This window comes from Syngnathus floridae, chromosome 11, assembly GCF_059516105.1.
Source record: "Syngnathus floridae isolate MCC-2025c chromosome 11, RoL_Sflo_1.0, whole genome shotgun sequence".
Classification (NCBI taxonomy): Eukaryota; Metazoa; Chordata; class Actinopteri; order Syngnathiformes; family Syngnathidae; genus Syngnathus; species Syngnathus floridae.
Genome location: NC_142423.1, coordinates 1,505,106 through 1,531,374, shown reverse-complemented (window position 1 = coordinate 1,531,374; position 26,269 = coordinate 1,505,106). Strand labels below are relative to the sequence as shown.

General features: G+C 44.2%; 1 protein-coding gene across 15 annotated transcripts in view; it reads left to right on the top strand.

The window, feature by feature from the left end:
- The window catches only part of ano10a (anoctamin 10a), a 278,041-nt gene that overhangs the window by 77,000 nt on the left and 174,772 nt on the right, over nt 1–26,269 (top strand). For all 15 annotated transcript variants that reach the window (XR_015861422.1, XM_088390593.1, XM_088390590.1 and 12 more), the window contains 2 exons: nt 931–1,065; nt 26,088–26,207. Coding sequence is in view for 14 of the 15 variants with exons in the window: in XM_088390593.1 (XP_088246719.1) it covers nt 931–1,065; nt 26,088–26,207 (255 nt within the window). In the remaining variant the exon portion in view is untranslated. The remainder of the gene's footprint in view (nt 1–930; nt 1,066–26,087; nt 26,208–26,269) is intronic.

The window sequence follows — 26,269 nt, the reverse complement described above, 5'->3', positions numbered from 1 at the left end:
TGATTGAAGTCTCCAATGTGTGTGCGTGTGCGTGTGTACGCGCGCGCGTGTTTGTGTGTGTGTGTGTTGTAAGGTGGACATAGTTGAGAGCGCCATGAGGCGATAATAAGGGCTAAGTGTGGGTGTGGATTGTATATACGGATAAAACTCGCGCCCTATGAGCTGTTGCGCCCTATGTGTGTGTTAAACACAGTGATGACACACAGCTGAGATGCCTTTTATTACAGTGCGCCTTTTGAACGTGAAAATACGGTACATACAACTACGTACAGAAATGAGGGGTGAAGTTAAGGGTTGGTTCCATTTGGGATAGGTCTATATATGCAGGGCCGGTTTTTACTATGGGCAATATGGGCCACCGCGTCCACGTGGGGGCGGACGAGCACTCTAAAAAAAAACATTTTTTTTGTACTATGGGCAATATGGGCGACCTCCCAGGGCGCAATCCACGTGAGGGGCGGACGGGCACGCTCAAGAAATAACAAAAAAAATGCCAGTTTTCTAGCTCAGTCAGTTCCATCTCAAATCTGTTCAGTAGGCACGGAGGCGCCCTTACGTGATATCAGTTTGCTGCTGAGAGATTCGGGGTTCTTTCGTTCGTTCTTCATGCGTGCGTGTCAGAAGAGCAACCCTCTCCTCTCGCGACGCCCCTCCCTCCCCGCCTCTCTCTCGCCAGCTCGAAGCAGGCAAAAGGGTGGCGGCCGGCAGGGGACAGCAGAAGCTGGGGAGGAAAAGCCTCACACCCCAGAGGTGTGAGAGATTCCAAGGCCAAAAAACTGCTTCCAAATAAATTGTATTTCATTCATAGAAATAATGGTACCTATGCACATGTAATTAATTGGGTTATGTGAAAAATGTACACACAAATAAAAATATCGCATGTTACTTGTGGATTTCATCATAACTTGCCAATTACCATTTTGTTTTTAGGGGATGGTGATGGCTTCCTTAGCATGGCAGAGTGCCAGTACATCATTAAACATGAGTTGGATACTTTGCGGGCGAAAGATGAGACGCATGTTCCTGGATACACACAAGCTAAGCTTTACCCAGGAAAATCTATCGGTGAGTATTAATTACCAAGCCTATACAAAAGTACATTCAACAATTCTATCAAAAAACAATAAAAAAATAATAACACTTCAGAATCTCTCACAGAAATGAGACAGAAAATGTGTCCGTCTATCCGTCTGCCCGTCTGTTCATCAGTCTCAGTCACTCCGTCTGTCAGTCTATCTGTCTAGCTGTCTGTCTATCAATCTGTGTTTATCAATCTGTCTGTATAAACCTATCAGTTTGTCTGTCCCTCCAACCCACCCGCTTCCCTTTGCTTAACCTTTGTCACTGTTTCAAAATTATCTAAAATATCAGCAGTCTAGAATACAACTGACAAACTCATACACAGCACATGCCGAGATTTAATTCCCCAGACTTGGAGAATATTTAATTACTTAAATGCATGTTCAGAACAATAGAACCACTGAGCTGAGCACATTTCTTGGTTTTGCTTTTAAGTAGCCAGTTTTCCACATTACAGGCATATATTTAGATCCCCAGCCAGTGGTTTGGCAGTCATTGTCATTTTGTGTTCTTGTAATTGCTTTGTTTATCAGGGCATTAACTCCATGTTAGAGTGGTGCTCACTCTAACTTATTTGCAAGAACCACACGGGAGACAGTATGCCCTTTGAGCACTTGCAAGTAGAGAAATCGTTCGTCATACATTGCATACAGCAATGTTCGAACGAAGTCTGACTTTGGATTCCTCCAAGAGCATATTTATCGAGAACAAGGAGGGTGGGGGTGACAGGTTTGGCGAAACCCCCGGCATCTGAGGGAAACAGAGCAGGAGGTGTTTTACGATGTTGTGTTAACAGAAACTAGTGGAGCATTTTAGATGACTAATTAATCAGGAATGTTTCGACACCATTTGGAAAGTTTGTACAACTGAATGGTTAAACTTTCCAGAGTCAAGGCAAGGTGAAAGGTTTAAACAAAGTTATAATTCTAATCTACATTCCAACATAATCACACGATCAAGATAATTTGTCAACCCTAACATATCCCTCCTGTTTATCATATGATTATGCCACCCCAATCAACAAACATAGAAGAAAATATAATGAAGATAGAAAAATAAAAACACACAAACAGTACATCCTTGTATTCATCACTTGCGAGGCATTTTCGATGGTCAAATCATCAAGTTTCTGTAAAACACATTCAGCTCGTCAGCATTATAGCAATCTTCTTTCCACAGCGCACTAAAATCATCACATTCGACATGCCTGAGATTCAAGATTCAAGAGTTTTTATTCGCCATGTTTGAGCGTGCCAAACAAGGAATTTGACTTCGGTACATCACAGCCTCTGTTCAACATTTAGGTGACTAACAACACTCAGGACGTGAAAAATGAGAAATATTCTCAAACATCCCCTGATCTTAAACTCCCAGGAGGGCAAGGAAAAACTCAAAACTCCAACTAGGGGAAATGAGAAACCTTGAGAAGAGACCACAGATGGGAGGGTCCCTCTTCCAGGATGACCAGGCTGCAATGGATGCAGAGAGGACACATAGTACAAACAGTGTAGACAATTCAAAAAAGGTGTGGAGAGCAGGATGTTATTGCACAGCAATGACTCTGAGACTCTAAGAGTGGTGTGAGTTCATCAGAGCAACAGCCTGGGGGAAAAAGCTGTCTCTGTGTCTGCTGGGTTTGGCGTACAGAGCTCTATAACGCCGTCGGGAGGGGAGTAGTTCAAACAGACTGCAACCTGGGTGAGAAGGGTCTATAGCGGCGACATTAAAGGCGCTCGGACTGCTACGTCCTGAAACGTCGCCGACCTCGCCCGCTATTCCTCCCCCGGTTGGGAGCCGTCGGAAACGGTGTGCGAGGAGGCAGAAGAGGGGCAAGCGCGGAGGCGTCCGGGCCAGGCTGGCGGCCAACTCAGCGCGCCCGGCGGTGCCCTCCATTCTTCTGGCGAATGTTCGATCGCTGGACAACAAAATGGATTACGTCCGCCTGCTGAGGTCTACGAACCGGACGGTGCGGAACTGCTGTGTGCTCGTGTTCACCGAGACCTGGTTGAGTGACAACATTCCGGACTCTGCCATGCATCTGGAGCGGCTAGCGTGCTATCGGGCGGACCGTGCCATTGTACGAGGGGGAAAGTCGCGAGGAGGTGGAATATGCGTCTACATCCAAGAAGAATGGTGCCGGGACTCTGTGGTAGTATGTAAGCACTGCTCACCACTTGCGGAGTTTGTGATCATTAAGTGCTGTCCTTTTTATCTGCCGAGGGAATTTACCGCGATTCTGCTGGTCGCGGTATACATCCCGCCTTCCAACACGAAGAAGACAGGATCGCGGCGCTTGGTGAACTGTACCAGGCTGTCAGTGAACAGCAAACAGCGCACCCTGACGGTTTCACCATCTTCGCTGGAGACTTCAATCATGCCAACCTGAAGTCTGTTTTCCCGAGGCTTCACCAGCATGTTACTTTTCCGACACTAGTCTAATCGGCGCAAAAGTGAGCTTTCAAAGCCTCCCCCCTCCCCCATCTGGGGCTTTCTGACCATCTCACCGTTTTGCTTTTGCCCGCATACAGACAATTGGTAAAGGCATTCAGGCCGGTTCGGAGGCGGGTTTGGGTGTGGCCTGAGGGTGCCTCCGATGCACTTCGTGACTGCTTCGACACCACTGACAGGGACTTGTTTAAGCAGGCAGCCACCTACAACGATAGGACGGACATAGAGGAGTATACTGACTCTGTTACCTCTTACATCACGAAGTGCATTGATGATGTGACTTGCTCGAAGTCCGTCGTCACTCGCGCGAACTGGAAGCCGTGGCTGACAGGGGCTGTCCTCAGACTGCTGAGGGCCAGGGACAAGGCTTTCAGAGCGGGGGATGAGGCTGGCTTGAGGACAGCAAGGGCCGACCTGTCCCGAGGCATCAAAGAAGCGAAGAAGGCGTTCTCGTGCAAGGTCTCCACCCACTTCAAGCACAGCAAGGACGCACGTGGCCTTTGGCGGGGCATTCAGACCATCACGGACTACAAGCCCGTGCCGAGGAGCTGTGAGGGCGACATCCGTCTGCTGAACATGTCTTGTTACCGTGGGATAGGGGGGAACGAAATTTCGGTTTCTTTGTGTGTCTTTGGCATGTGGAGAAATTGACAATAAAGCTGACTTTGACTTTGACTTTGACTGTAGAGATGTTACTTGCATGTTTCCTGGTCCTGGACAGGTACAAGTCTTGGATAGACGGGAGGTTGATTCCAATTATCTTTTCTGCAGTCCTGATTGTCCGTTGCAGTCCGTGCTTGTCTTGTTTGGAGGCAGATCCAAACCAGACAGTGATGAGGTGCAGAGGACAGACTGGATGATGGCAGTGTAGAAGGTCTTTAGTAGCTCCTGTGGCAGGTTGAACTTCTTGAGCTGTCTCGGGAAGTACAGCCTCTGCTGGGCCTTCTTCCGAACAGAGTCTATGTGGCCGGTCCATTTCAGGTCCCGAGAGATTGTGGTTCCCAGGAACTTGAATGTGTCTGCGGAGAGAATAGTATTACTGCGGATAGTGAGGGGTGAAAGTTGTGAAGGGTCTCGCCTGAAGTCCACTGTCATCTCCACGGTCTTGAGCGGGTTCAGCTCTAGGTGGTTTTGGCTGCACCAGTGGACCAGCCGCTCCACCTCCTGTCCGTACGCAGTCTCATCACTGTTCTGGATCAGTCCGATGAGAGTGGTGTCATCTGCATATTTCAGGAGCTTCACAGGAGAGTCAACTGAGGAGAAATTGTGGGTGTAGAGAGAGAAGACCAGTGGGGAGAGGACGTAACCCTGAGGGACGCCAGTATTGGTGGTACGAGTGTCAGATGTGATGATCCCCAGCCTCACACACTGTCTCCTGTTGGTCAGGAAGCTGGTGATCCACTGACAGGTGGAGGCAGGCACCGCGAGCTGGATGAGCTTCTGTTGGAGGATATCAGGAGCGAATGTGATGAACACCGAGCTGAAGTCCACAAACAGGATCCTAGCACACGTTTCTGGGGTGTCCAGGTGGTGCAGGATCTAGTGCAGTCCCATGTTGACCGCATCATCCACCGACCTGTTTGCCCGGTAGATACACTGGAAGGGGTAAAGCAGGGGGCCTGTGACATCCTTCAGGTGGTTCAGCACTAACCTTTTGAAAGATTTCATGACCACAGATGTCAGAGCGACAGGTCTATAGTCATTCAAACCTGTGATGGCGGGCTTCTTTGGCCACTGGAATGATGGTGGAGCTCTTGAAGCACGAGGGCACCTCACACAGCTCCAGGGAACGGTTGAAGATCCGTGCAAAGGTGGGTGCCAGCTGCTCAGCACAGACTTTCAAGCAGGAAGACACGCCGTCTGGGCCCGGTGCCTTCCTGATATTTCTTCTCCAGAACATCTGGCACACTTCCTCCTCGCGGATCTGGAGTGCAGGCACGGCCTCTGCAAGAGAGAGAGTGGGTGACAACGGTGATGGAGGTGTGGACAGAGCGGTTGTGGGGGTAGGTGAGTATGTAGATTGTGCTGCAGGAGGTCCTGTTGTGTGGGAGGACCGATCAAACCTGCAGTAGAACCTGTTTAGCTGGTTAGCAAGTCTCGGGGTCTTCACAGTTCGTTTCTTGAAGCCCGTGATGCTCTGCAGACATTTCCACACCGTTGAGGGATCAGGACTGGCAAAGAGGTGTCTCTTCAGGCTCTCCCCGTAACACCTCCTGGCTTTGCTGACCCCTCGGTTCAGTGTGTTTCTGGTCTGCTTGAACAGGTCCTGGTCGCCGCTCCTGTAGGCCTCCTCCTTGACTTTGCGCACCCTCCTGAGGTTCGGTGTAAACCAAAGTTTGTCGTTGTTGTACGTGCAGAAGGTCTTGGTCTGCACACACAGATCCTCACAAAAACTGATGTATGATGTGACAGTGTCAGTGAGTTCATGCAGGTCTGAAGTTGCAGCTTCAAAAACTCCCCAATCGGTGCAGTCAAAGCAGGCTTGGAGGTCCTGCCTTGACTCTACTGTCCACTTCCACACAGTCCTCACCACAGGCTTAGAAGTTTTTCGTTTCTGCCTGTAGGCCAGGATCAGATGAATTAGACAGTGGTCCAAGAGTCCTAAAGCTGCACGAGCCACAGAGTGGTATGCATCCTTAATTACGGTGTAGCAGTGGTCCAGTGTCTGTGCCCCTCTGGTGGGACACATTGTGCTGTCTGTATCTGGGGAGTTCCTGTGCGAGGTTCGCCCTGTTAAGATCACCCAGAACAATGATTAGTGAATTTGGTAGAAGTTTCTTCATGTCTGTCACCGGGTCAGCCAGCATCTGCGTGGCTTCACTCGCACGTGCTTGTGGTGGAATGTAAACAGCAGCCATGACGATCGAGGAGAACTCCTGTGGTGAATAGAACGTCCGGCAGTTCATGAAAAGTGTTTCTAGGAGAGGGCTTCAAAACTCTTTCAACACCGTGACATCAGTACACCAACGTTCATTAATGTAGAATTAGAGACCACCTCCCTTTGGTTTTCCAGAGAGCCCCGTGCTGCAATCTGCACGCATTAGCCGAAACCCACCTAACTCCACGGCGTGGTGGGGGGTGCGTCCGCTGAGCCACGTTTCATCAAAACACAGAGCGGCGAATCTGCTGAAGTCCGTGTTCCTTGAAGTGAGGAGCAGAAGTTTGTGGATCTTGTTCGCAAGGGAGCGGACATTCGCCAGATGAATTGATGGTAGGGCAGAACGGAACCCTCTCTGCCTCAGCTTTACGAGGGCTCCGGCTCCTTCTCTGCGTCGTCGTGCTAGCTTGTATAGCACCGCGGCTCTGGCTAAAATCTCTGACAAACAGTCTGAATCAGAGAGAACAGGAGAGAAAATACCAGAAGAAGACTGTCTGATGTTTAACAGCGCTTCTCTGGTAAAAGTGATCCGGGATGGACAGCAGAGGACACAGAAAACACACAAAATAAGACAAAGAAACAGAGAGTGACCCACCGTGGCGGTGAGATGTTGTATTTGTACTTCAGCTACGGTAGAAGACACAGATCCTGATACAGCTGACTTCAAACTTGAGATAACTCAGGTCGTAAATGAGCACAACAAGCACAGAAATCACAAGTTTCAAAAGCAGTTGCCACCAGGCACCAGAGAATAGCCATGAAAAGAAATCCCATTGATGTGGGACTTTGTCCTCCGACATGGCCTGCTGTAAGTTTTTCAGCGAGTTCATGGCGTCGTTGATGTGTGTGTCATTTTCTCCTGGTATGTATGTGCAACATGAAGTCCCACTAATGTGGCATACGCCACCTTGCGCCGCAGTCATTAAGTCCAGAACCATCCTATTCTGCAAGACCATTAGTCTAATAGCCTGAATCTCTGTTTTGTCCATCTTGACTTGCAGCGAGAGATTCACAAAATATTGAAAATGATAGTTCAGTGTCTCAATGAAGAGTGGTTGTTTTCCAACTCCGATCCGAGGAAAATGTGCATGAACGACTTTGTCTCCGACCGACCACAATTTATGGCTGTCCGGGACATTCGTACCCTAGACGGGATCATGTGCTAACAGCCCTGCGTCGATGTCTAGGAGAGTTGTGTGCTGTCGTCAGCTGATAATGTTGTATCCTGTAGGTGTGGTCGGTCACCTACACTCGTGCACACACCCGTGTCCAGTTGGCAGGCAGCATCGGACAACTCTTGTGACCACAAAGCCACGAGCCATTCTGAATGAAGTAAGTCCCGTCCGATGGTGCAGCCATGTTGGTAGGAGAGCCCTCACCACTTGAAATGGCTCTCCTATCCTGGCACTCAGCGGTGATGTCCAAAGCTCCCATCCAGTTTCCTTCAGGAGAGCAGTCGTCGTCAATGCATTTGTGGGTTTCATTTCCTTGGATGTAACACGTATAGTTTATTCCAAGTAGCCTTTTTGTTGAGGCCACTTGTGGCAACTTTCATCCTTCAACAGTCACATTGAGATTAATCCAAAAGAGTTCGATCACAGGTTCCTTTCTGTGAGTCCAGGGTGGTAGGGGTATTATCACTGACAGCACGGTGTTGGCATCCAACTCCTCCCATAGAGGCTATACATTTCGCTTCACGAATGTCCATCACTTTGGCCTCCAGGTGAACTTGCATGGAGGAAGGGGGAAGTTTGGAACACACATAGCACTCCTCCTGTGTAGGATCTCACAGTGAACTCTACATACTGGTACCAAGGATTTGTTACTTTTGTGTTTTCTGGGGTTCCATGACCTCATGTGACCATCTTCTCCTCTGGTTGACTTGTCAATGGGTCCATTCAGATGAGTCAATAGACCATAGCACGCTACAACCACAACGCAGCAGAGGATCCACCTGGCATGTGGAGTCCCCCTTGCTATTAGGTTGGCAGAGACACCGGTACATCCCATTGCCTGTCAGAGTGGGGATCTGAATTCTTCACTGACATTGAGACGCACCACATGAAACGATGGAGCCCCTTTGTAGTCAGAACTTCCCCATCACTCCGAAAATGGGGTCCACCACTCTCTGTAACTTGCAGTGGCTGAGGTGAATCCAGCTGGGCCTTTCAGCAAACTTCACTGCGGTTGGGTTAGTCAGCAACACTTGGAATGGTCCCTCGCATCGTGGCTGGCCCAGTTTTTCCTTTTGACAACCTTTATGTCGACCCAGTCTCCTGGCTTGATGGGGTTGTTGACCTGTTGAAAAAAAGATCAAGCGGCAGTAAATTTGCATTTGACACATCTTTCAGTTTCTTTTCGAAAGGAGTTCACCCTTCTGAAGTGGGAGTGATTCTCATATAGAGCTTCTTTTAGGTTTCCATGGGGATTATGCTTCACACAAACAACTCATGCTTTAAAAAAGTTTTTTTTTTTAAGTAAGAATCCAAACCAAGGGTAACTCATCCCTCCTGTTGACACATGACGTGTCACAATTGCTGTTGCATTAAAAAGCAATTTTGGTAAAACGGGTTTGTTATTGATGCGGCAGATATCATCTTTATCCATTATTGCACCATTTGTCATCCACTTTTGTTTTTCCAATAATGGAGCATTGTTCTGCATGTCTGTAGTATGTGTGGATTGGGCACATTTGGTGCTCGTATGTTCTGCATCATTCACTGCTCGTAAATCTTGTATGATTCACCAATCAATTTCATTGCCCTTTCGAACTGGGCAAATAGGAGTGTTTGCAAGGAGAGTCTGAGTAATGATTTTCTCCTGACCAAAGACCATTTATGACAGGGGCTTTCCCATTTATTGCCTCCTGTTTTAAAGGAGGTTCTCTGATCTTGGTTGGATTTGGACTGGGGGAATGGACGTTAAGTCCTGTAGTAGATGGTTCCTTTGCCCACCTCTTTATCAGTCAAACAAATGTTGATTAGTCAGGGAAGCGCATAAGTGTGTACCCTTCCAACAGCTACAGCACTTCCTCATAGCTTCTTTAGTCACTTTTCAATTATCTTCCGATTGCTTACAGCAAAACTTTGAAAAGTTTGAGAAAATGATTTTAGCTTAATGGTATGAGTCCATATATTAGAGAATGTATATTTAGTAAAGTGTTGTATTACTATTACCTTCCACTCTCTGTACCACACTCTCCCTCCTTCTGAGGCTTGGCGACGCCCATGCCTCACATCTTGACAAACTTTTTCGGAGGATGTGTTCTTTACTACATATGTCTCTATCATCATTTAATTTGACTTTCTTTCTAAAACGCTACTCAGTTTCCCAGTTCACACATCTTCTGCGTGTGTTACTGGTTCTCCAGTTTTTTTCTAGTTAATTATAATCCAAAAGCAACTTTTTCTTCATAGCATTTAACTTGCTCAAAATCATTCTTCCTTCAAAGTTGTTTTACTAATTTTCCATAGTAGTCTCCAACAACTTCAACCATTCAACCTGTATTTTCCTTTCATTCAGGCAATCATTCATCCTTGCTCATCTGCATCTCACACAGTCTCCAAAAAGGAGCCTTTTCATTACATATTGGTCTTACTCTCTTCAAGCTCTTCACACAACATTCATATATCATTCTCAACTCATGTTCCTTTTCCTTATATTTTCCATTATTTCTCTTAAATGTAGCATTGCATTGTCTCAAATTCACAATCTTGCTCCATCCAATTCCTGAATACATGTTCTGTCTTTTGTTTTTCAAATTTCTCATGAGGGCTAGACACTAATGTACACTTGTGTGGACCAGTTTCTGCCCACAAACAGATTTCTTTTTTTTCCCCTTTTTTATTTTTCAAAATTGTTTCTGTTTTGCGGTGCAAATCGAAACTACCGCAGTCTAGCAAATGTCTTTGCACACAAATTTAACCAATTTCATCATTTTAACACATAGGCGCACACATGCACAGCTCTCGCTGCGAGGGGAGGGACCCGGCATCAATGATTCGTCACAGGCTGGCCATTTCCTGCAATTGATCATGAAGCCTGTTCCCGCCCACACACGCAAGGACAGCACATTCCAATTCTCTATTTATCTTTTAGAAGCAATTTGTATTTCTTTACCACTTGATTTACAAATTTTAACTTTAGTGTGCACACATAATTTGATCCCTGCTCATTTGTCATTGGGCATACAATCAGCATTGTCATAGTTTTTGTATGTACAGGAGTTCTAATAATCTGACAATGACATGTTTTGCTGTTATATGGGGGAGGGTTCAGGTCTGTTAAATTTGGATACATGTTTTGCATAGGAACGGAAAGCTCCTCTTCTTGAGCCGCGCCTTGAGCTTGCACCTGCGCATTGGAGCCTCAATGTCTTTCGGTCCAACAAACACTTGCGGCCTCATCACTTTTCATCTTTCTATGCTTTGTCTCTTGAATTTTTTTCTCTTCTCTCCTGTGACACTTTCAAAGACTTTCTAGCACATTTCAATCCTCTCTCTTTCCTTTCCTTTCTCAGTTACTTTTCTTCCCAGCCAAATTCTAAAAATTCTACTACTTCTTCCACATTTCAACTTTCCTTCTACTCCATACCTTTTCTTCCATTTTGGCATATATTGCATACAATTAAGAAATCTACTCGCCATGCACTTCTCATCTCCTTCAAGAGCTCCTTTATTTGGAGATTTCCATTTCCCATCTTAATTTAGTATGTTACGTTCTTACCATTTTTTAAATATATTTTTCCTTAGAGGATCCTCAATGCAGGTTTAACTTGACCTTTCAACAAATTACTAGCCTGTGTTATTACCGTAGATTAATGCTAGAATTGCTTTTTAGTCAATTTATCCTACCGGTCACACTCTCAACCACACACATTTTCTTTCCCTGCCAACGCGATGTACTCTTTAGAAGAGCCACCTCATCCAGAGGGGGTACTCTACAATACCCCCTCCTTCCCTGGGAACAAAAGACAACAGTCCTGTTACCTAGCCCTGCCAACGCAAAGGAGTACTCTTTAGAAGAGCTACTTCATCCAGAGGGGGACTAAAACACCCCCTCCTCCCATGGGACTTCTGTCCTGTCACTTTTATTTTTACGCATTTCACATCCACACAATCACACAACTTTAAGGCTTTTACTTACTTGTCCCCTGGTTCGTTGCACTTCCGGATCCCGTCAATCCACTCTTGTCAAACGAAGGCACACCTAAGATATTGGCCCAGCGAAGAATTTTCTTCCCAGGTCTTTCTTTACCAGGTCCTCCTAATGGACACCGGCCTGTCGACAGTGTGCAGCATGTCTTCCTCCGTCCATCAGCAGTGGGATGTTGAGTTTCTGGTCACGGCACCAAAATCATCATCGTGTGTAATACTTCCGGGTTAGAGTAACGCTGGCGTCTGCCGCTTCGATCCCGAACCGTGACCGCTATTTGTTTGTCCCCTATCTGTTTTGTGTTTCCCATTTTAAGTGTGCCCGTTTTTTCTTTGCTTTTCCTTCTAAATTTTTGCCTTTTCACCTGCCCACTGTGTATCACTGGAAGCTCCGCTTGCACCTCTCTGTTCCCGCTCCCTCTGATTACGAGCTACGCTAGCCAGCGAATCAACCCACCACTGGACCTTAATATGCATGGTTACAGTCCACACCAACTTGTCTTTGGTCAAAAGCCTTATCTCCCTTCTGTTTTAATTGATCAACTACCTGCTTTGGAGGGAAATACACTGAGCACTAGAGTAGGTCAGCACATATCAGCATGACATGCAGCCAGGAGAGCTTTCACTGAGGTAGAATGTTCTGAAAGAATAAGAAGAGCACTACGTAAACAGCTTAGGCCCACAGATGAAAAGTATGAGACCGGAGACAAAGTGTTCTACAAACGAGCTGACAGCACAGAGTGGAAGGGCCCAGCCATAGTTATTAGACAGGATGGGTCTGTGGTGTTTATCAGGCATGGAGGTCTTCTGGTATGTACACACCAGTCTCGGTTGAATAAAGTTGTTGCTCAAGATGAAAAAATAACATAAATTCAAGATGCTCCTGAAAATAAAACAGATGCTGAGAATGACACAGGAAATGTATCTGACAACTATGATATTGAAAGTGCTCATGGAGATGAGGAAGTATCTGATAATCAAAATGATGCGACAGACAATTCTTGTCAAGCCGATGTGTCTTCTGGTATGTACACACCAGTCTCGGTTGAATAAAGTTGTTGCTCAAGATGAAAAAATAACATAAATTCAAGATGCTCCTGAAAATAAAACTGATGCTGAGAATGACACAGGAAATGTATCTGACAACTATGATATTGAAAGTGCTCATGGAGATGAGGAAGTATCTGATAATCAAAATGATGCAACAGACAATTCTTGTCAAGCCGATGTGTCTTCTGGTATGTACACACCAGTCTCGGTTGAATAAAGTTGTTGCTCAAGATGAAAAAATAACATAAATTCAAGATGCTCCTGAAAATAAAACTGATGCTGAGAATGACACAGGAAATGTATCTGACAACTATGATATTGAAAGTGCTCATGGAGATGAGGAAGTATCTGATAATCAAAATGATGCAACAGACAATTCTTGTCAAGCCGATGTGCCACCTGCTGAAACAGAAAGTTAATGTAACTTGTGATTTAAAGCTTAAAACAGAACAGAGAATCACATTTACCAACAGAGATGGTGTACAATGCAGTGCCAGAGTTTTAGGCAGAGCAGAGAAAGCCAAAGGGCAGTACAAAGATTGGTACAATGTACAATATTTTGAACCTAATGGTAGTGAGGGACAGAGACCGGCATTAGACATCTCACAAGTTGACAATTTGCTCATGGAGTCAGATAATATGGATGCAGATGTTCTTATTGCTAAAGACATATCTTTTGAAAATGCCAAATGGCAGGATATTGAGAATTGGAAAAATAATGTTTTTGAGGAAGTTCTAGACAAAGTTCAAACATGTTTGGGTCTGTACGTTGAAGGTCCAAGTGTCATTTTTACAGGTGGGGGTAGGTCAACCTATTATATGGTAGTACATGGCGTCATACAAAGGTGGCAGCCAAACTTAAACCAACAAGAGTACTTAAGAGTAATGACAAAAACCCTTGAGGAAGGTGTAGATGCAGCCGTCAAAAAGGGAGCCAGGAGAGTTATAATAGATGTAAACAGAGTTAAATCCGGATACATGTCATGGAAAGTAGCAGAAACAGCCGTGGTAGGGGCCTTTAGGCTTCAAATATCCACACTTTAATAGAAGGACTGGAGTTTGTGGTAGCTACATATATCAGCTTCACAACGGAGGTAAAGAGAGAGTAGGGCTTTGGAGGCCACTTATGGACAAGCATTGCAAGTGGCCAGAGCACAGTGGAAAATGCAGAAAACGCAACAGCAACAAGGTCCAGCGAACTCTCCCCAACCCACATCAAGTACAACTCAGACAGGCAAGGAAAGCAGTAAAGCCTCCATCCCACCCAAGAGAAAGAAAATCAAGGTCACCATCTCCAAAAACAGAAGTAAACAAAACAGGGGTCGGAAAAACAATAACCGGACCAGGGGAACTACCAATGCCAAGCGGAATACCGGTGACCCAAACAACCTCTACCCCAACTGGATTTGAAGGCTCATACCGAGCACTACCAAACTCTACTCCCATGAACAGATCAAGCGATGAACAAAGGCCAGTTCATCCGGCGACGGCACAAGTAGCTGAAGCGGTGGTCACCAATCATGCGCCCGCATCCAGTGAAAGTGGAAGTGAAGACGAAGTTGAACAAAGAAATGACGGAGACAATGAATCTGTCGCTTTTGGAGATGACTTGGTCGCCGAAACAGATGAACATGGAATAGAAGATGGCTCTGTAATGTCAGCAACGGTACCTTCAGATCCAAACAACCCTCCGCAGGCAACGGTGAGAGGGGAGATCTGGAGAGGAGTAAAGAAACAACAGCCAATTATCAATATTTACCAAGCTTCAGAGAGACTGGCAAGAAATGTTCAACTTGAATGGGTTGAAACCAAAGATGGATGAAAAACCTACACCCCTGAAATAAGGCAAAAAGTGTATCCTTATCCACAATCCCGGTTAGAGAAAATGGATGAAAATGTGATCTTCCCGGTAAAAGTAACTTACAGGGAGGCATTGAATGTGTTAAACACACCGGCCTACAATACCCTAGTGAGTTACACAGACATGACAAATAACTTCAGAGAAGGATTTGTGACAGTAATATAGGATGTACTCCTTCGAAGACTTAAACAATCAGTTTACGATACAGCTCAAGCGGAGTTGAGGGCAAGTGATGACCTGGATACGGACAACAATACCATCGTTGCGACAGCGCAGACTACAACGTGACCCTGAACGGGACACACGAGCCTTCAAGACTCTAAAAGGTATGGTTCGCGCCAAATATCAGAAGGAAACCATCAAAGAATGTTTACTGGCGACTTGGCCAGTTTTTAAAGACGGCCCGGCAGGAGAATTGGCAAAGAAAATGTGGTTACAGTATGTCACAGCTGAGCCAATAGGCCCGGGAGACACGGTGCAGGAAGCCTATGAGAGGTGGGTGGATGACAAGGAAGAAGATGAAGATGCACATATCGCTAGGGCAAAAGAAGCCCTTAAACAAAGCCTCACTTTGTTACATGTGTGGCATAAGTTGAAACAAGTAGTCCTCCCAAACAGATATATTAGAGTTTTAAGGGTGGTTACAAAAGACAAATACATAACATTTGTCAAATAAGGTCCAGATGCCAATATGGCTCGGATAGAAGAAGCCATAAGGAAATGGGACAGAGTGACTAAACACTACAACGAGATAAGAAAAACAGGTCCTGCAAGTAACCTTCGCCCTTGCGACAAGGAGACCCAAAACAAACAAAAATTTCACCAAAAAGTAAAAAACAAGGATCAAGAGGCTAACGCTCAAACTAAACCCAAGATAACATACAGCAAGACGAACCCGACAGGCTATATGTCCAGTGAAGACTATAGAAAAATGACACCAGAAGAATGAAAGGCCCTAGCGGAGGCTCGCAAGTCAGCTGCCTCCGCTGGGCCCGGACGATGAAAAAGAAAGAGGCGCGGGTCACCTTGAAGGGTGTCTATTGGGTAGGGGATGAACTTTATGTTAAAATAAAAGGAATCTCTCATCTCGTGGATACAGGTGTCAATGACCCGCAAAGCCTTACAAAATAATTGGACACCTGAAGGTTAGACTTGCGAATGGAAAAGTAACCACAATGCCGGTAGGAATTTGGAATGGTATATTGTGGGTCATAGGACCATACAATTTGTTAACATTAAAACACACAGAAGATTGGAACAAACCAAAAAACAAAAAAAGGTCATTGAAGGAAAGACTAAAAGAATCGAAGTTAAGGATTGTCCAAATTGATCCTGCAAAAACGAATACTCCCGGGCAGTGGTATAAGCATGTGGACATCCCTGCCGTACGAGAACAAAAGGTCCAAGAATGTAACCTATCCCCACAAGGAAGGGAGCGCCTGAACAAAATAATAAAAGAAGCGGTTGTGGCCCGATTCAAGTACGTTTGTGGGGACCTTGGAACAAAATACATGCACACAATCGAAGGAGGAGTACATCCACCAGTAAGACAATACCCCCTAAACCCTGAGGCAGTCACAGAGATGGGAAAAAATGTGAAAGAACTGTTACAACTTGGCATTATAAGAGAAGAGGCTAACCCCATAACCAATAGCCCAATTCAGGCTGTGAAAAAACCTGAGTCAGCGGGAGGAGGCTGGAGGCCAGTCATCATCTTCAAAGCTTTGAACTGCCGGACGGTGGCTAACAAAGTGAGCCTCATTAATCCCCAAGCATCCCTCAAGACCTTGAAGGTGAGAAAATACGAGTCATGTATTGATCTGGCTAATGAATTTTTCTCATTGAGATTGGCCAAGGCTTCACAAGGAAAGATGGCGTTCACGCACAAAGGAAAGTCGTGTGTGTGGCAAAGGTTGCTTCAAGGATACGAGAACTCTCCAAATGTGTTTCAATCAGCCGTTTTGCAAGTACTCGAAGGCTCGGAAATGACAGTCTACATTGATGATGTGTTCATAGCCAACGACACGGAAGAAGAACGTTTGGACTTGTTACAAAAAGTAATTGAGCGGATTACAACTGCAGGACTCAAACTAAACCTCAATAAGTGTCAATTAGCCCGATTCCAAGGAGACTACCTGGGATTTCAGGTTAGAAAAGATCTTGGCATCTCAGACGGATTTCAGCAGAAATTGGAACAAATACAGCCTCCCACTACAGAAAGAGTTACAACGGATACTTGGACTCTGTAACTATGTTCGCGATCATGTTCCCTATTATCAGAAGCATGCAAAACCGTTATATGCATGCTTGAAGAAAAACGCTGAAGACAACGAGGAGGTGGTAATGGTCGCCAAATGACCAACAGAGCTTAGAAGATTTAACTAAAGCCGTTCAAGAAGCAGTACGGCTTGAACCCAGAAGTTTGAATGCAAAGTTGGTGGGCAATGTGCTTTGCGAAGAGAACGATGCAATGGTGTCAGTCAGTAACGAAGGTGCATGCTTGATAACCCTGTGGACTTACACCCTATCCAGTGTAGAAATGATGTATCCCCAAGAGGAGAAAGAATTGTCAGTGCTGGCCAAATACTGGAGCAGTCTTAAAGATCCCAAGGACAGGGGATCAAGGTCATAATGCAGAGCCAAGTCCATCGATTCCTGAAAAAGACCACCATCGAAAGCACAAAGGCGACCAACACAAGATGGGGCAGGTGGGAGGACATCCTACTGGACCCTGATTTGGAAATTGGACCGGCAAAAACCTCGGCCGAAAAACAGACATCGAAAAATGAAGCGAAAGGAGAAACTCCCTATGAATGGGTTCTATACACAGACGGATCAAAAAAGGAAGGAGACCTCAGAGCGTATTGGGGCTTCATTCTTAAAAATAACGATAAAGAGTGTTGCCGTCATCGAGGTCAAGGACCCGGCAGCGCACAAGCAGGAGAGGTAATGGCGGTGCTGGAAGGACTGTTGGCGGCTGTGAAAAAAAAGAACCTTTTGTTTTGTAGTTCAAAAAGGTCTTTATTCAAGCACACTTTAAATTTTCTGTGTATTTTTACTTTATTTTTTTAAGAAAGAGGTAGATTAACTCCTGATGCTATGCATTGTGGGTAAGGGGGCGGTTACGGAAGTGTTGCGACAGTGACAGTTTAATCAGTTTTGAGAGAGTTGGGAGTCACAATCCCGAAGGCACTCTGGGCATCGTCCCCACCAACAGGCGGCACTTGCACCAACCAATCACACAGCTAATCGCCTCCCATGCTTGCCTCCTGTACCTTGACCATTTTCTTGTGAAGTTCAGACATCTCAAGATGGAGCGTTGCCATCATCTCTGCTCTCAGCCCTCAGTTGCTTTACAAGGCTGAAAGTCCCTCGTTTCCAAGGGTGCCAGACTATATGTTGGCTTTTGTTAGTTCCTGAGTAACTTTTATTCCCAGTAACATCAGTCTATTTTGTATACTGTTAGTTCTGCAGACTCATTATCATATTATCAATCTACACAAGTAACAAATAGAATCCCTCGCTATATAACGGTGCACCACGGCCTTGCTGCTTTACGGATTTCTTTCACAGTGTTAGAGATTTGCTCACTCCAACTTATTTTGCAAGAACCACACGGGAGACAAGTAAGTCCTTTTTGACACCTGCAGGTGGAGAGTTCACTCGTTCAAGGAATGAAGTCTGAACCCTCGTTCCTGCGAGGGGATATTTATTAAGAGAAACAGAGTGGGGGTTGAGAGTGGGGGTCAGAGTAGACAAATGGCCGAAGCCCCTGGCTGATCAAAGCACAGCAGGGGGTCCTTCACGATGTTGTGTGAACAAAACAACTTTGATTGCTTCCTCTGCAGCTAGTCAATCAGTTCAAAAGATCTTAGCACTTTGTCCGCCTACTTTTGTTAAGACAGGACAAGCGAGTTTAATTATTACAGGTTACATTCCAACATAATCATAGGATCAAACTAACCTGAAAACCCTAACATCTCCCTCCTGATTTATCATATGATTATGCCACCCCAAACAACAAAGACAAGCAAGAAAAAAAACAACATATATATATATGTGTAATGAAGAAAGAAGCATAGGAAAAATAAAAAACAACAAACAATGATAGCAACACTTTCCAGTGAAGATGAGGCATTAACTCAATACCCCAAATCAAACTTATTGTGTAAGCGAAAAACCTGCTGGCCAGATGTCATCAGCAGGAAAATTCTTACACGGCCCCGTTGCCACAGGCGACCAGAATGCTATCAATAATAAAAAAATAAAAAGAAAAACACAGAAACAGTACATCATTGTATCCATCACTTGCGAAGCATTTTCGATGGTCAAATCATCAAGTTTCTGTAAAACATGCTCAATAGAACAGCATCTACGCAATCCACGTCTCATTATCATTATCACATCTGTCACGTCTAAGAAGTTGTATATGTGCTCGCGTTTTCGTCAGCTGATGATGTTCTAGTCTGTAGGTGTGTTCCGTCACACACACTGGCGCACACGCTCGTGTCCAGTTGGCGGGCAGCATCGGATAAACCTTGTGACCACAAAGCCACCAGCCATTCTGTATGAAGTATGTTCCGTTCGATGGTGTAGCCATGTTGGTTGGAGAGCCCTTACACCTTGAAAACGGCTCTCTCATCCTGGCACACAGCGGTGATGTCCAAAGCTCCCATCCAGTTTCCTCCTGGAGAGCAGTCGTCGTCAATGCATTTGTGGGTCCTGCAACCTTGGATGTGTAGTCAGCAAGACTTGGAATGGTCCCTCCCGTCGTGGCTGGCCCAGTTCCCTCTTCTGATGACCTCGATGTAGACCCAGTCTCCTGGATTGATGGGGTTGTCGACCTGTGAGGAGGAAAGATCAGGCGGCAGTAAATTTGTCTTTGACACAGTTTGAGCGTCCTGATCATATAATCTGCCAAGGACTGCTCTTTATCTGTTGCTTGCAACTCTCGTAGTCAATTGTAGTGCCCATTTAACTGGTAAATAGGAGTGTTTGCGGGAAGAGTTTGAACACCTCCTAATGATTCCCTTTAACCAAAAACTATTTATGACAGGGGCGTTCCCATTTATTGCCTCCTGGTTTAAAAGAGATTGTCTTACCCATGCCTTCTTTCTCCTCACACGCTCGCACCCACACAGGGTGTGAACACACACACACACACACACACACACACACACACACAGAACACACAGACAAATAGATTCTAATCCATCTCTCATGTAGCTTCTTTTGATAGAATCTCCTATTGGTAACTGTATAGCAGACGTTTGAGCATATAATCCCATACTCTGCTCTCTCGCTTCTACTTTTTCCTGTCGGTGCAGTCGTATGTGGCCCCTATTGCAGTCATTGTCTTGTTAACTGTCGCCGTGTGACTCCTATGCATGATTGTGTGAATGTCAAAAATTGAACGTACCTAACTTTCTGACCATCCAACCTCCACTGTGGTACAAAAAACCTTACTATTGTATTGAGTAGGTACATTGAGCAACCTAACTTCTTCCTGACTGCCAAATGTCCTGTTCTAAAATTTATATAACTCGACCTCTACGTCTTAAGCTTGATGAGCCAAAATATCAGATCTTGCTCTTGTTTCCTACCGTTTTAGCCTATTTGTTTTATCCAAATCCGTTCAATCTCTGATTATAACGCTTTCCTCTGTAGCCCTACGTATTTTTCAAATTTTTATTTATTTATTTATCAAATCTCCTCAGTTCTGTCAAACTCAGTGCAAAATGAATCTCCCTTCCACTTTGAACCAAGCTTCACCAAATTTGGTAACGCCGTAGCAAGTAGTGCGATTTGGTTGTCGGACACTCCAAGTCCATATCTTTTTGCTGCACTTCACCCTCTCAAGTTCGTGTTCTTTTGTTGTTGCTTCAGAGCGACCCCATCCATCACTCTTGAATGAGTCCATTGTTCAAATGAGTCAATTTTCATCATTGTGAGTTCCTCCGCTTTTCACTGTCTTTTCCGTCCCCGAGGATGTTGTCTGTCCTCCGGAGTGTACTTGCCCCTCTCCAAGCACAACAGTAGTCTTTTCTTGTCCTTCGCCAAAGGTCAAAGGTGCTTCAGAGCCAGGCACCATTTTGTAGTTGTTCACGGCTGCAGGTGAAGTCTCGGATTGGGTTTCAGGGACCTTGACACTGAGAATGACAGGCTGGGACATCAAACTTGTAAGACTATCTCCAAATGTAGCTGCTTCCATCAATTTGCTGGTAACGTTTGTTTACCAAACTTCAAATTCTTCTAATAACAGCGGTCTCATTTTTATATCGTAAATCCTGCAACTCATCCTATTTTTGAGCTACATTTTATCTATATTTCCAATTTAATCAGACAGTATGTTGTCTTCAGTATCATTATTGAAAATCAACTCATCGAGGTCTGCTTTCCACATCAAGCCCTGATCTGTATGTCTTGACCTCTCACATATTATTGTCATGCTTGCTCAAAAATGTGACTTAGAGTATGGTGCTGTGAATTCTCAATCTCCCCAATGAAATTGGATCCCACCTTGTAGTTCTTATCGTTCTCATGTTCCTGTTAGCCTGCAATTGTCCAAATCAAAAATGTTTTCTTTTAACTGTCTTTCTTTTGAACCTCTAAATCTCTCGTGTTGCTAACCTATCTACACCAGAACAAAAAAAATTTTTTACCACAGTTTAACACCAAATGTATTCGAAAATTAATTGTCATAAAGTGTTGTATTATTACTATCTTCCACTATCTGTCCTACTCACTCCCTCCTTTTGAGGCTTGGCAACGCCCATGCCTCACACCTTGACAAACATTTTGGGAGAATGCGTTCTTTACTACATACGATTCCATCATCATTTAATTTGACTGTCTTTCCAAAACGCTTCTCAATTTCTCAGTTCACACATCTTCTACATGTGTTACTGGTTCTCCAGTTTTTTCTCTAGTTAATTATCAATCCAAAAGCTACGTGTTTCTTTTAAGCATTCAACCTGCTCAAAATCACTCTTTCATTAAAGTCGCTCTACTAATTTTCTATAGTAGTCGCCAACGACTTCAACCATTCAACCTTTCATTCAGGCAATCATTCATCAATGCTCATCATATGCATCTCACACAGTCTCCAAAAAGGAGTCATACTATCACATTGGTCCCAATTCATCCAAGCTCACCACACAACATTCATATATCATTTTCAACTCAGGTTACCTGGTAGAACAATCCACCAATTCAAAAAAAAATTAACTAAAACAAACAACTGGCAAATTAATCTGAATTTTTTCTTTGTTTTTAAATTTGAAGAACTCAATCTCTCAGATTTAGCTTGCATTTAGAATTTTGTATAATCTTATAACACAACCAATCAATTATTCCTATTAAATGTAGCATTGCAAAATCTTAAATTCACAATTTAGCTCCTTCCAATTCCTGAAAGCATGTTCTGTCGTTCTTTTTTTTTTTTCTTCATCGAATTTCTCATGTGAGCTCGACACTTAACATACACTAGTGTGGATTAGTTTCTGCTCGCAAACAGATTTCTCTCTTTTCCTCTCATTTTTATCTGTCAAAATTGTTTCTGTTCTGCGGTGTAAATTGAATAGACAACAGTCTAGCAAATTTCTTTATACTAAAAGTTTAGCCAATCTTCATCAATTTGGGACTTTAACTTTAACACATACGCACACACATGCACAGCTCTCGCGTGCGGAAGGTAGGTCTCAGCAACAATGATTCATCACAGGCTGGCCATTTCCTGTGGTCGATCATGAGCTGGTCCCTCCCATGCACACGAGGACAGCACATTCTAATTTTATTTATTTATCTTCTAGAAGCAAGTTGCATTTCTTTACCACTTGATTTGCATATTTCAACTTTAGTGTAACACAAATTGAGCTCTAGTCATTTGTAATTTGGGCATACAAACAGCATTGTCATACTTCTTGGATGGACAAGACTTCTAATAATCTAAAAAAATTCTAATAATCTGACAATGACATGTTTTGCTGTCATATGGGCATCTATTCTTTCTTTCTCTGTATGAGCATAAGCGGTCAAAGAGGAGGAAGCTTGTCATGCTAAAAATTTGGCTTTTCCTCTGCCCCTTCCTGCACCCTTTGATTGATATTGCTTTGCAGAACGACACTCTCGTGCAAAGTGTCCTCATCTCCCACAGTTCCAACAGTTGTCTGAATCTGATGGGGGTTTTGATTTGAATGGTGGCTTGCGACGTTGTTGGTATCTAACTCTTCCTCTGCCCCTTTGGGAACTTTGGTAGAAGATTGTTGTATCTTCATTTAGATCATTATCATCATCTAGATGAAATACATCAAAACTTCTGCCTTTCTCAATCCCTTTGTCAGCGTCTCTGGGCCACTGCATGTTTTTTGTAAACCAAGCAGTGTCCGCTTCCACCAAGTGTTTTCTCACCCAACTGCCCAAGTCAGGGGGGAAACCAGTGAGGAGCGGAATTTTAAGATGTTGCTGATAAGCACTCTCATCTGCATCATTGAATGGGATGCCACTATGTACCCAGAATTCTTTTTCAAATCTCAATTGAATGGCGGCTTCATCACTTTTCAACTTTCTATCTTTTGTCTTTTGGATTTGTTCTCTTCTTTCTTGTGAAGCTTTCAACCACATTTTAGCACAATCCAATTCTCTCTCTTTTCTTTTCTTTTTCAGTCCATTTTTCTTTCTTTCCACACTCTCTTCTAAAACATCAACTACTATCCTCCACACTTCAACTTTCAACTTCCCTTCTACTCCATACTTTTTCTTCCACTTCGGCATATATTGCATACAATTAAGAAATCTACTCGCCATGTACTTCTCATCTCCGTCAAGAGGTAGAGATTTACCGTTTTTATTTCCCATCTTAATTCTAGTAGTTTAAGGTTTTACAATTTTTTTTTTTCAAAATTTTTTTTCTTTGAGGATCCTCAATGCAGGTTTAAATTGACCTTTCAACAGATTACTAGCCTGTTTTATTGCCGTGGATCAATGCTAGAACTGCTTTTTAGTCAATTTATCCTACCAGTCACACACTCAATCACACAAACGCCAGTGCTTTTTTAGGCCTCATAGCTCGGACAAACCAAAGCCGTATCTCATAGCTCGGACAAACCAAAGCCGTATCTCATAGCTCGGACAAACCAAAGCCGTATCTCATAGCTCGGACAAACCAAAGCCGTATCTCATAGCTCGGACAAACCAAAGCCGTATCTCATAGCTCGGACAAACCAAAGCCGTATCTCATAGCTCGGACAAACCAAAGCCGTATCTCATGGCTCGGACAAACCAAAGCCGTATCTCTCGTGCACACAACTTAAGGCCTTTAACTTACTTGTTCCCTTGGTTCGTTGCACTGCCGGGTCCCGTCAATCCACCTCTGTCAGACGAAGGCAGACCTAAGATGCTGGCCCAGCGAAGAATTCTCTTCCCAGGACTTTCTTCTCCAGGTCCTCCTAATGGACGCTGGCTTGTCGACAATGCAGCACGTCCTCCTTCGTCAGCCAGATAGCGGGTATGAGGGTCCCGGGTTTCGGCACCAAAATGTTAGAGATTTGCTCACTCCAACTTATTTTGCAAGAACCACACGGGAGACAAGTAAGTCCTTTTTGACACCTGCAGGTGGAGAGTTCACTCGTTCAAGGAATGAAGTCTGAACCCTCGTTCCTGCGAGGGGATATTTATTAAGAGAAACAGAGTGGGGGTTGAGAGTGGGGGTCAGAGTAGACAAATGGCCGAAGCCCCTGGCTGATCAAAGCACAGCAGGGGGTCCTTCACGATGTTGTGTGAACAAAACAACTTTGATTGCTTCCTCTGCAGCTAGTCAATCAGTTCAAAAGATCTTAGCACTTTGTCCGCCTACTTTTGTTAAGACAGGACAAGCGAGTTTAATTATTACAGGTTACATTCCAACATAATCATAGGATCAAACTAACCTGAAAGCCCTAACACACAGTGCATTGTGTTATGGCTTCAGAAGAAAAACACACTACGGATTTGAGTCAGGCCGCAGTGGCACTGTCAGATATGCAGTGAATTATGAGTCACGAGTCACAAATTGTTCTACTGTATAATACAAACTTTGTATTGATGATTAAAATTATTATATTTTTGTCTTTATTTGTATTAAAGCGTTAATTCTCTTTGATTAACAAATGTTTGGGCCTGAAAACAGGTTTTGTTCTTTGATTTCAATGTTATAATAATAGTAAAAAATAAAGGTTTATACTTCACGGATTTTGCCTATCATGGGTTCTTTTCGGAAAGTAAGCTCAGATAAAAACAAGGGATTACTGTATTCACAATTATTTTGCTCTCTCAATTTATTTTGACTTTTGTTTTGCTGTTTTGCTGCTTTTTTAAAAAAGGTAAACACAACACAAAACAACACAGCGGAATGCTTGTTTAGCACACCGCCTCACAGTTTGGAGGGTGCGGGTTCGATTCCACCACCGGCCCTCCCTTTGTGTAGTTGGCATGCTTTTCCCGTGCCTGCGTGGATCCTCTGGTTTCCTCCCACATTCCAAAAACATGCTTGGCCAGCCAAGGCACTCCAAATTGCCCATGAGTGTGAGTGTGGATGATTGTTTGTCTCTCTGTGCCCTGCGATTGGCTGGCAACCGGTTCAGGGTGCCCCTTGCCTGCTGCCCGATGATAGCTGGGATATGCTTCAGCATGCCCACGACTTCCGTGGGGCCAAGCAGTAAAGATAATGAATGGATGGATGGATACCACAAAACAGTTCAACTGGTGCAAATGTACAGATATTTATATTTTAGCAAAGCAGTACAATCTGGGGAGGCTACAATCAGAGTACAATCTGGGGAGGGTCACCACAGTCCGCGGCAAACCTCTTCACTACGCAACCGGCCAATGGGGTCTGCGGCGAGCATTGAATCTCCTTGCTGAGCAGCTGACCATCTGACGCTGTCCACATTGAACCACCTCACTGTGCAGTGGGCCAGCCAACGCAGTCTGCGGCAGGCTCCTTGCTATGCGGCGTGCTAGCAGATGCAGTCCCTGGCATGTCTCCTCACTGCGGATGAGCGGAGAAACTTTGGCTGCTGATTGACGGCAGGTGTCTGCAATACAGAGACCCTTCTCTGGTTGTAAAATGAAATCCTTCTGCTAATCTTGTCTTTCAGATTTTCACAAGTTGAAGTGAACAAGCGTAGGAATGTACATATTTTAATATTGGGTATACCCAGTTTGCATCCCTCTTTGCCTCCCTATGTCTTTGCTTCCTTGTTTCTTTGCTTTCTCGTTTCCTTCCTTCTTTGCTTCTTCCTTCAATGTTTCCTTACTTTTTTCCTTCCTTGTTTCCAAGGTTTCTTTCTTGCTTGTTATTTGTTCCTTCTGCAACTTCTGCAAATTTTATAAAAAATATTTAAAAGCTTCTTTTTTCCTTTTTATTTTCACATTTTCGACTGATTTAAACCACTAGGTTTTTTTTTTTACATTTCAAAATAAAAGCCTGAAATTATTGTTTGCTTTATCCTTTACTTTTTTAGAGTTTTTGATCAATTAAAGCCATTACATTGTTTTGCTCATTCCGGGTCTTATTATATTATTGTGTTATTCAATTTAAATTTTCAATCTTTTTGATATTATTTTTTTCTCCTTTCAGTTCAGAGACTGCAATCCAAAAGAATACTCATCCAAATGTTTCCACTGCATGACAAAGCGGAACTAAAGCGTCTTTCTTTTAAGTGGTATAAAAAGGTCAAGACGTCACTTCAGCCTCTAGGTAAGAAAAGAAGAAATTTTCAAACAAAAACATTTATGTAAATGTGAGGCTCTTTGAAGCGC